General features: G+C 40.4%; 1 protein-coding gene across 3 annotated transcripts in view; it reads right to left on the bottom strand.

The window, feature by feature from the left end:
• The window catches only part of Ddr (discoidin domain-containing receptor 2), a 224,093-nt gene that overhangs the window by 115,817 nt on the left and 96,063 nt on the right, over window positions 1–12,213 (bottom strand). For 2 of the 3 annotated variants that reach the window (XM_086910350.1, XM_086910351.1), the window contains exon 3: window positions 1,252–1,496. The exons of the other annotated variant lie outside the window; for it this stretch is intronic. In XM_086910350.1, coding sequence (XP_086766476.1) covers window positions 1,252–1,432 — 181 coding nt within the window. In that variant the 5' untranslated portion in view covers window positions 1,433–1,496. The remainder of the gene's footprint in view (window positions 1–1,251; window positions 1,497–12,213) is intronic. 3 annotated transcript variants of the gene reach the window in all.

The following is a 12,213-nucleotide window of genomic DNA, read 5'->3' as shown; positions in this document are numbered from 1 at the left end:
TATAGATAAAAGTGAAGGATCGATAGATTGTAATTATAAATTATCTCTGTTAAATCTCTTTCCTCGAGATTTAGACAGATTTTCAATTTTACAATCCGACTCGACGACTCTCTCTCCCCTACTTTTCCTTACCACCACCACCTGTACCTATGCCCGTCTCGTATCCCATCAAGGGAGAAGAAATCCGCGCCGGAATCCCCGGAGGCGTTGCACGCTTGCGTTCTACAACGTATCGTGTTTTTGCCTCGTGTGCATATACGCGTACAGGGAAGAGAGAAATAAAAAATTTCCGAGTAATTTTTCTCCGCTTTAGCATCGTGGCCGTATTACCAGAAGGGAAGGAAAGGGAAAAAAGGAGTAGAAACTAAATTCATTTTCGCGGAACAGTCGCCGCGCGCAAAATGGAACAATATTTTCCCTTCGTTTCACGTTTATCCGGCGAAATGGCCGTGAGTCGGACGACACCGAATTTTCCACGGCTAGGAACAGGGAGGGAGGGGGTGGGTGGGTCACACGTTTTAACCACCAACTCTTTTCCTTCTCGCGGTCGAAATCGCTTTAACGGCGGCGCCTCGTGTTGAACGATGGGGCTGAATTGCGCAACCTTCGCGCCCACGCCTGACAACTGGCCTCTATCTTTCAGCTTTTTATTAACCGGTGATAGTGTGTTCAGCGACCGTCCAGGTGAAGGATACGGGTAATTACGTTGGCCGAGAAATGAATTTCTTTCGGGGTTAAGGGGGATCGTGTGGACGGAGATGAAATTTCGTACATAAGTTTCAAATCTTTGGGTATGGTGAGAGACAACGAAGATCTAATGTAATGTAACAAGTGAAACGTCCAATTTTTAAAATATCAAATATCAATCGTGATGCTGCGGTAATAAAATTTGGAAAATCGATCGAGGAAACGAACAATTATGAATGCTCTCCAATCGAAACGATCAAGAATAAGTGAAGTATCAAATGTTAATCGCGATTCTGCGGTAATAAAATTTGGAAATTCGATCGAGGAAACGAACAATTATGAATGCTCTCCAATCGAAACGATCAAGAATAAGTGAAGTATCAAATGTTAATCGCGATTCTGCGGTAATAAAATTTGAAAATTCGATCGAGGAAACGAAGAGGAGTTTCGAACGCTCTCCGATCGAAACAATGTTGTTTTACGTTGATCACGTTGTACCGTACGAGTAAATCGATATTGAGGAGCGAGAAAATTATCAGAGGACGGTGTTAAAAGTTGACTTACCCGAGTCGAAGGTGCGGCAGAGCGGCGGGGAGCAGAGAAAAACGAAAACGGCGATCAAAATGGGTCGCAAGGGAAGGTCCTGTCCGGGTCGGAGAGGCGGCATATTGGCGGTGACCTGAGCCATCGGCGAGCCGACAACCTGCTCCTCCTCATCACTAACTGTCGACGATCCTGACCGCATCGGTCATCGAGCACGTTCCTGGCATCGTGATGGCCGAAAGGTGGTGAGTGTTCTCGCCGATAACCTGCGCATAGTATAATCCCTGTTAATCCCTCGGCAGACGCCGCGGAAACGTCGTCCCTGGCACACGGTTGAAACCGGTTTGGTAATAGTCGAGTCGACGTTATTGACGTTAATGCGATTTAAAAGGTGAAGGGTGCCAAATTATCATAATATCGCGATCGTTCCAATCGTACAAATTGGACGCAAGACGATGTTGCGAGTTATTAAGAAGGGTTAAAAAAGATTTTTTTTTTTATACAAAGTTTCGTCGCTTTTAACTCTGAGGCTTGGATCACTTGGATCGATGCGGCAATTTGAACGACGATGATATATATTTATGTTTGATTTTCTTAAAATATTACGAATAGATTCTTAACCTCTTTACACTTTATAATCTTATAAAGTGTAGAATAATATATTATATCGAATGGTTAGATTTTTTTATCTCGAATTAAACCGTGATTACGGATCGAACTACGTTTTCGGCGTTGCAAGAAATACAGTAATGAAATTAGTTCGAGCAAAGATGAGTTTGATTTCTTGTTATTGAATAACGAAATTATTTCTATTCGTTAAGAAATGGACAATAGAGAGAAAGAAAATAGAGATGTAGTATAAGAAGATGAAAAATAAGAATAGTAGATGTGAGAGCACGTTATCGTACTTTATTATTAAAATATCACGCAAAACCACATTAATTTTTAATATTCGATAAATTTTCTTTCTTTATACGATAAAGATACATAAAATATTAAAATATGAAAATTTTATAAGAATTCGAGGATTAGCGCAAATTTTTGAGGAAAGAAGAAGAAACGATCGATCGATTCGTTTTCGAAGAAAGGTTTAAGGTTTAATGTTTGAGGTTAAATTTTGGTGAGTATCGTCTCGTGCTTCAAACGAGCGATAGAATTCGATCTTCTGACGTTGGATACGTGTACATTGGTCGAGCTGACATTTCGTTTTCCAGAACACGATCGTTCCTCTTTGAAATCGGTAGAACTTGGCGAGAGTATTCTGTTCGAATTCGCATTGCCTACGCGTGGAGTAATGAATCCAGCAGCTATTCGAGCCCCGACGAAATTTGATTCAACTCGGTTGGACTTAACGGAACTTAAATGCACTCAAATCCTAAAGAGATTATACCATCGAATTTCACGTGACATATAGTTCTGCGACACTGGCGCAAGATCAATATTTCATACTGAAATATGTATCCGCAAGTAGAATTCCACCAATGTTAAATAACACGTACCGACGATGAATTTGAGTTTCCGCGAATTTACATCGAGATACAAATATCTATCTACGCAAGTATTTCAAAATAGACAAAATGAAATAATTCAAAATAATTCCCATGGAATTAGAGAATATCAATAACTTTTGCATATATTTAAAATCAGACGAATTGAATTCTTCAAGAATATCTTGGAAATATTTAAAATATTCCCGACAATCATACGATTTATTAATGAAGCTTCGGTATCAAACGTGGTACAGCATTGGATCTCGTTGAGCAAGATGAGATTCAATCGAATCTTATTGCCGTTGAATAAGATCCAATCGCGCTCCATTCGTATCGAATCAGGCCCTACGAGTCGCCATCGTGTCGGACCAAAGCTATCCCCTTGATCGGCGAGAGAAGCAAAGGGGTCATTGCGTGCCGATATAAATACCGATATATCGGCTTCGAATCAATTCCATTAAGTATCGTTATTCGTTTGCGCCTTGTCGAGCCGCGCTCGCTTTGCAATCGTTCGACCAATGATGAAAACAAATCGTCACTTTCCATCGATCCATCCATCAAATATAATTCGATGAATCGATATCGATGTTTATCGTCCTTCTTTACGAATAAAAAATTTCTTCATCGAGAATTCGTTAAAACACTCTTTTGCATTTACTTCCTGCAATCGTTAAAGAAATATTATCATTTCAATATTTTTATTTCATAAAGATATCGAATCTTTTCTAGATCGGAAAGCTAGGTTTTAAAGAGAAGGAATCTCACGAAGCGGGTATAAAAATCCATACGTGGTGTCTCGCATGAATAATTCATTAAACTTCGTAAACCCATTCGTGGGGGTATAAAATTTTAATTGCAACTTCGTTATTAACGAGATCGTTCTCGAAGAGAAAAAAAGAAAGGAAGAAATTAGTTAAGGGGCCGTGTAACGGCGATCGCTTTACACGGGCGCCGAGATTCGCAATTCGCGCGTGTAAACTATGATGGACGACAACCGGCGTTGGAAACGCGGCTACATTAACCACGTATCTCGCAAACAGCCTAACCGTCAGTTTGCCCCGTGCGGATAAAAATTTTTCCTCCCGTGTTCCACCGTATTCCTCCAGCGTATGATTTATTCGATACACAAAAGAATTTAATTCCCCGGCCCAGCCTCTGAAATTCTCTTCTAGGAATGTTGGACAGATTTCACCGTTGGCAGAATACGAGAAATAAAAATTATTTTGCAACGGTTACACGGTTCGGACCTTTGACGGAATTTTCTCGCGAGATAATTTCCGCGATCATTTTCATCCTCGCGTTTCCACGTTTCCGTTTCATTTCTTTCGTTCCCCTCTCCCCCTCTCCCCCTTTAATTTATTATTAACGGAGGGTTGCTGCGCAAAGATTTTTCGCGTCTCGAAATATTTTATGCGAAATAACTTTATCTTAGATAAATGTTAGCCGATAACAATTCGAGAGGCGATTGTACAAATAAGATGAAAATTTATCAGGAAATTCGTGGACAATTATTGTTTAGTTATTAAAAATTGATAGGAATATTTTTGAATGATTCCAACATATATCTACCGTACTATAACTTACCTTAAAATTCTATTCTAAACCTTATTAAAAATTAGGAAAACTTTGAATCGTTACAACTCCGAAGGCAATGACGCTCGATCAACAAGTGAAAGCCCTTTCCCCTTCAAGACGCTTTCCAATTTATCCCGATAGGACTTTCGGTTCCCACGGGTTATCCTCGTGCAGAGAAAAGGGTAATTTTTTAATATTTCCTTTTGTCGCTTTCGTATCGCGTCTCACTGACCTAAAATCTAAAATTCTGGACAGATCCCTAGAAGCATCCGTGAAGCACACATTTCGGGGAAATACAGGTCATGGAAACACGGCCAATTCAAGGAATGACTCGATTCTCTATCTCGGTTGAAAAGTTTCGTGGGTAAATTTGAGTTAACGAGCAATGACCTATTGTAATATGAAATGATTCGTTACGCACGTGGTACACGAATTTTGCCCGAAAATTTGCCCGATTCAATTGGTGCTCGCATACCGTTAGACGTACACACACGTGCCATTTAATTTTCCTCGCACCCCTCCCCTCCCCCTCGCCCTATAGATTCGCGCACCAAGCGTCCGGGATTCGTTAGGAACCGCTAGTTATTCCGACCGCGTCGTCCCATACAGGAACTTGCCGGTCCGTATACAATTATGCGTACGTATGTAGCAGTCCAAGCAGGTAAAACGGTGGCGCGCGCGCGCGAAAGGGAGGCGTTTCTAAACAATTCGGCTGCGGAGGGAAGGTGGAAATAATTAGTGGCGGCGCGACTTTAATCTGGCAACATTATAGCGGTATTAAAACGGTATGTGATGTATTAAAACCCGTGTTTACGCAACACGGATTTAGCCCGCGCTAATTGAACGCGACTCGAAACTTTTGAGCCTTCCCGTGTTGTAAATAGAATTAGACTGGATTTGTTGCTGGATCTAATTAGAGGTTAATAACGTTGCGTTTAAATCGTTTTTCGGTTTCTAACGTAGATTATCGATCGATGTCCTGCAATTTTTTTATTTTGAAACTTGAAAATTGTGCGAATTCTACGATGTATCTTTTATATCCAAGATTAAAGTTAGAGGGTCGCAAGTAGAATTGGACTGTTTGCTGAATCTGATTAACGTTAATAATATTGCGTTTAATCCCATTCGTTTTTAATAGATACAGATAATTGTCGATGTCCTGCAATTTTTATTTTGAAATTTGAAAATTGTGCGAATTCTGTAATCAATATATCTTTCGTACTTTCCAAGGTATTGCAAAATAAAATTAGACTGTTTGTAGATCTAATTAGAAATTGTTTGTTGCAATTTCACATTTGTAATAGATATAGATATGCAATTTTTATTTAAAAATTTGAAAATTGCACGAATTTCTACCATCAATATCTTTCGTAACCAAGGATAATATTGGGTGTTGCAAATAGAATTAGACTGAATCTAATTAATTATTGCTGAATCCAATTAATAATTTTACGCTTAATCCCATCCGTTTCTAATTAATCAATGTCCTACAATTTCTATTTAAAAATTTTATAATTGTACGAATTCTACCGAATCTATCTTTCTTATCTTTCGTAACCAAGGATAATATTAGAGTGTTGTAAATAGAATTAGACTGTTTATTGCTGGATTTAATTAACAATTTTACGTTTAATCCCACGTTTCTAATAGATAATCAATCAATGTCGTGCAATTTTTATTTAAAAATCATAATTATTATTAAAATTATAATCAATATCTTTCATACCCAAGAATAAAATTAGAAAATCCGATGAAAAACGAGGATTTTGTTCCACCAATTTGCACGGAGGTGAATTTATCGTCGTCTAAATATATATATACATATATATGACGGCAGAGTTCGGTATCGGCGATAAAACGGGAAGAACACGTCTCTGTTTTCCGTGTAACGTTTCAAGGATGCGAGGCCGACCCCGTGTACTATCTGATATATAGCTATAGAATACGAAGAGGCTCGTAAAGCCGTCAGGAACAAGTGTTACATCCTGTATTGAGGTTGTAAGATATTGCGGTATGCGTGTAGCCCGAAACCTATAATGGAACTTGGAGATCGACCGTTTTGAATAGCCGATCACGTGGCGGCCAATCGAGCTGCACGTTTCACCAAAGTGCTCCACCTCCCCCCTTTGAAATCGGGTTGAAAACTAAAAGTAAAATATGCGACGAAACTGAAGCACGGTTAAAGTTACGAGAGAGAGAAAGGGGGAGAGAGAGAGAGAGAGAGAGAGATTGTTGTTGTTGTTACGGGAGGGACAGTCGATATTCTTCGCTTCCCTTTATTCTCACTCTAATTGTTCGCAACTATCGATCGTTAGTCGATAACGAGCGTGGAAGAGATTAAATCACACGCATCCGTGAACCATATGCTGTTAGAGCGGCACAACATCGCGATAGTTCGTTGAACTGTGACGCTGCCGTTGATAAACGACATCGTGAAATATTTTCGTTAACAGGTTTCGCTTTGCCAATTATAAAATTATCTTGGAAAGAAGATTTTTTTACAATTTTTTTTTTTTATTTCTAACGATATTTTGAAAGGGGATACTTTGGAAATTTTTGCTTTCTTAATTTCTTCTTATAATTCTTGCTCTCAACGATTGATTTTGAGGTAATCGGTGTTTTGCTTGTAACAAAGAAGTAATTAATTTAAATTAGCAAGACAAGGACCGAAACCGCGAGATTTTCAATCGATTGAAGTTTTTTTATATTCTTCTACGCGATAAACTTATACTCTACAATTTATCATTTAGAAGTGAGAAATAAATAAATATAAAAATATCAAAAACACGTTTCACATTTCGTTCAGGCAACAAAAGTTTTCCATAAAATAAATTTCGAACAAACAACCTCGTTCCTCTTTCCGTCAAACGACAAAGGGGGGAGGAAGGAAAAAATAGCCATATAAGAGAAAGCCTGAAGGACAGCGAAACGTCGCCGCGTTTAAAAAACTGGGTCAACTTCATTGCCGGGTAGAGAATCAAATTCATTAAACGCCCGATGTAATAAACGTTAAAAAACAAACGTCGTTTCCGGTCACTCCATCCCTCTGAAATTCTCCTCTGAATTATATCCCCAGAGCAATTCTGAATTGCTTTTGGGATAACATCGTTGAGTCTACTACTTCCTAGTGGAACACGCCCGTTTTCTACGAGAAGCGTCGAATTGTGAGCAATTTCCCGAGCAATTCACCTAACAAGTACTCTCCATGAAAGGAGAGCCGTTCGTGAATACCAAAAAACTTCCTTTCTTAACCCCCCCGGAATGCTAAGTTTTACCCAAATGTAAAGAACCTGTTTAATTTTAATTTTAATTCCGCGCACAAAACTCCTCGTCTTCTAACCGTTGCTTATCCGATATTCGTTAGTGAAAACGAGTGTCTCGGCCGGAGACAACCTATCCGGAATTTGAATTTAAACCAGCGGCCATTTAGATGTGAAACGGGTGTATATTTGTAAAGGAGAGGAGAGGAATTCAGTATCTTTTCAACGTATTCCCCGCTCTGACGTTTATTTATTTATTCTTCGCAACATCCTTAGCGATATTTGGGACGATGCATCGTCCGAGATGGAGACGCAACACACATTTCCACGCGAAAAATTCTCCTCTCGTTTCAGTTTCAATGGCGAGGAACAAGCGATCAAAGAGTTTTGCACAAAGAATTCAGAAAGGATTCGATTCTACGCGTGTATTATTAATTAAACTAATTGGAAAAATAACGAATCTTTTGTCCGTACTTGATATCAATAATTTTCATTAAAAATAAATATACGAACAGAATGTATCCAGTAAATTAAGCCGCGTTTATATTTAAGCAAGTCCGATCAAACAGTTGGGCTGAGATCAAAATCGACCGACCTCAAATCGTTCAAAATCCCTCGTGTAAAATAAACCGGTTAAAAACTTACCTAATGTAAATTGATCGAGATCTCGTCAACAAATGATATTAAAGATCGTCTTACATCTACATCATCATAACTTATCTCGTTGTTATTAACTCTACTATTATTCATTCATTGCTAATTTGAATATTTTATTGATCGAATACACGATCTCTATAACAAAATTGTTCTCATCATTCCATCTTATTTATTCTCCATTTCCATCAAAGCACGAGATACAAATTCTCTTCGAGATACTTGGATTGCTTGAACTTGTTCATGCTCGGCCGCCAGCACATAGCCAATACTCCTACAGCATGCTCCTCGATTGGCCAACGTTTCTCGTTAATAACTCGTTCTCGCGAAGGAAAATGTTGCTCGAAATTACCTCACTGTTGCAACAATGTTTCACTCGTGTGCCAGCTACTTTGTCACTCTTTATCAGACGCGTAATAGTTGTTCAATGCGTGCCGAAATTGCTCGAATCTCCATCGATCCAGTGAACGCACAACCCTGAAACGCGATAAAGAAAAGAGACGAAGTAGGAATAGGTTGGCAGGTTTTGTGCCGGTTCGATAGCCCGTGCAAAGCAAACAAGCCTACACGAAACAGAGTGTACGAGGCGGAAGCGGGGCCGTCCAATGGACTTTCCTCCTTTCGTTCACGGGATGTCGAGCACCGTCATTACGTCGTATGCAGACGGCCTTAGCGCGAGGACTTCAACCCCTGCCAAGGCACGGAGGAGAAACAGGCCAGGAATACGCAAGGGGACAGAGCCGAAGGATTTTTCGATGCAAATTTTATTCCGTTTCCTTCCTTTCCGCCCCTCTTCGATTCCACCGCCTCGACCTTCCTTCCTTCCTTCCTTCCTTCCTTCCTTGTTCCGCCACTTTCTTTTCAAACTGCTCCTCCTTCCAACGATCCCGCGGGATCGTCTTTACGCATCGTCGGTCGACTCGAGTTATCGCGGATCATTCATGCCGGCTACGAATCGTGGAGGGGAAAAACAGAAGAGAGAGAAAGAGAGAGAATTAATGAATTCTGACAGGTTGCTCTTTGACCTCGTGGGACGAGGACACGTTGATACTCTTCCCATTGGACGAAGAAAGATTTCCAAGTTGACGCCCCGTCCGGGGAATAGTTGAACGAAAACGAGTGTGCTCGATCGGGACAATTGTCAGGAGCGAAACGTGGCTTGTTTGTAAGTGTATCTCGATCGAATTTATTCGAACTAGCATATAAAATAGATGTAATAATTCGCGTTTGAGAGAAAAAACAAAAATTCGTGCGTGAAAACCTGATACACCGGTCGAAGAAAGGAACGATGGGAAGAAGCGTGGGTAAAAACTCGGATTACTTTTCGGATCTCGGCTAATGCAGCCAGCTGAAGGGAAAAAGCGGAAAGGGGGACGGTAAGCAAGGTTCCCCGGAGGCTGGAGCGTGTAGAAAAGTGCAGGAAACTATAAAGTTTGCCAAGTCGTTGGTCGTTAAGCAAGGATTTACCGATTCTTCGAGGAGGATAACATCTATGTAGGTTGTCCCCGGGCATTGTTAGATACACCTTCAATCGTACCTTTTCTCTCCAACAGACGGAGACAGGGACAGAGATTCAGCTTTCGTTCGAGAGATCAATCGATAACGCGTGCCTCGTCTCGATTACGCCCCTCGATTCGAGACTTCTTCGACTCGAACACGTTTCGTTTCGCCTCCTTACCAATTCCAAGCCTGCGAGACTCGATCCTTCTCCTCTGTTCCACATTCGAATAATCGCGTTTCCTTTCTTAGAGAACGGTCGAAGGATTCACGAGAACACGGTTATCCGATCGAGAGAAGGAGAGAGAGAGAGAGAGAGCACTCTGCCACTTTGTTGCCAGGGGAAAATCTTCGTCGAAATCTGGGATTCAACGTTCGCATCCGTCCACGTGAAATTTTCATGGGAGAGGAAGTTCGCGTCCCGACGATTTCAGATTCGTTTAGAGCGAGTATCACGTGACTTCGTGAGAAGGCTCTCCTGACCGGTGGATAAGTTGTTCGATGGACGTTCTCGAGAAGGAGGAGGAAGTTCTTGGCAAGAATCGGGGTTAAAAAGTTACTTAACAAGCCTCTTCGGACGCGTGGATAATGGAGATCGGATCTGTAGGTTGTGTTTACAAGAAGGGATAGTTAGGAGGATGCACTTAGGGGAGAGAAATCGCGAGTCTCCACTTCGATTCCATCCGGTGGTCGAACGAGATCTTTGTTCGATTTAACTATCGTCGATTGGAAATTGTATTATACGGCCAACGAACACGGATTCAAATTTTACCCAATTATATCGAATTTCCTGTTTACTATTACTATTCGAGATAATGCATTCATTTTGCATTCGAAGTTGAACGATATTTACTTCGTAGTTAACTTTGAGTTTACCTCAAGTATTTTTCTTTTTCCAAAGTTCCATTCAAAGCTAACATTTCTCGAAAATTTTCCAATTACCATTAATTGTGGTGAAATATAATCTCCAAGAATCGAACGCGTTTTTCTTCGAAACGTATTGTTGATCGAGAAAAGAGGGAAAAAAAAAAAAAAAATTAAAAGCTTGGCTCGATATCGCGATTTTTCAACGTTAAGTCGATCGATCTCCCGCCCTTCATTTTCTCCTCCATGCGCCTCGATAAAGTTTCTTCCTCGAATCCATGTTGGAAGAATTGGTACGCCGTTTCTCGATTTATTTCAGCTTACCGAATCGAGAAACCGACGAAGCAGCCGGCATGCATCCGACGGCGTATATCTAGACACGGAACGTTGACCAAAGCGCAACGTTTATCGTGTGTACACGCGAGAAATTGTAAAGTTTCCAAAACGTGCGTTCGATTTCGATATACGTTAACTCATCGGAGGATTTCTTGCGCCATTGGAGACGTCGATTCCAAACGGAACGAGGCAAAAATTTCTATACCGTTTCGACTTTTATACACGGATCAACATAGGCTATGTATTCGGGAATGGTGAGCGCGGAATTTTTATAGAATCGTGGAACGAGGGAGAATCGACTCTGGAATCTCGAAGATGTCTGACCAACGCCAACCATTTTCACTGAAATATCCCGATAAAACTTGTTTGTTCTCTATCTCCTCGAGAAATCTACAATTTACTCCTCGATAAGTCTTCGCCACCCCCCTGCATTTTTCCCCGCGTTTTAATTAAAAGATCGAATCGAAGAGGCAGAAAAGGAGAGAGGAGGATTCTTGAATGGGCAATAACGCGAATGATTTTCATCATTCTTCTTCTCCTCGATTCTTGTGGAAGTAACAGGCAAAAAAATCGTACGTTTGTGAATCGTACGTGAATCTAAAAATTAACCTTTTTGAAAAAATTAAAAAGTCTCCATAAAGGTATTTAAAATAAAAATCATACATTACGCGAGTGAAATATTTCAAATACTCGAATTGGACGAGATATTCTATCTGCGAAAATCTAAAAAGTCGGTGCTAAAAAAATTTAATCGCACGTTAAATAATTACCAAAAATTACCTCTCCGTATAATTATATCCTTGTACGAGCTAATCCATGATTACTCGAGTTATCAGACTCCAGTCATCTATTGTTTTATTGAGAATAAGTTTCAGGACAATGGACACTTTATACGCACATCGCATAAATTATCATCCACGCGTTATCTTTCGAGCGTATGCATGTCACTGTCTCAAGAACGTAATAATTAATCCGTAATAAAGAATCAACAGGAGGGGAGTGGAATCATGCGCGGAACGAAACTTTACGCGCTCGTTACTCGAACAAGCGCAAGGGTCTGTTATTAAAGCGACTTAATTTATATTTCTCATTAGTCGGAAAAGCAGATATCCGCCTTAAAGCTTTACTTAATTAAATCGCTATACAAACGACACCGTCGTGGACGGGTGGTTCGCATTGAAATGGCCCGAATAGAAAGTTGAGAGAGAGAGAGAGAGAGAGAGAGAGAGAGAGAGAGAGAGAGAGAGAGAGAAAGAGAGAGGTCGGCGTTAATATTCACGGGGGAAACGGTGTTTTGAAGGTGGAAG

Source organism: Apis florea, unplaced genomic scaffold, assembly GCF_048593485.1.
Source record: "Apis florea isolate Af1SG1 unplaced genomic scaffold, ASM4859348v1 contig_3170_pilon, whole genome shotgun sequence".
Classification (NCBI taxonomy): Eukaryota; Metazoa; Arthropoda; class Insecta; order Hymenoptera; family Apidae; genus Apis; species Apis florea.
This window is presented reverse-complemented; position numbering and strand designations above follow the sequence as displayed.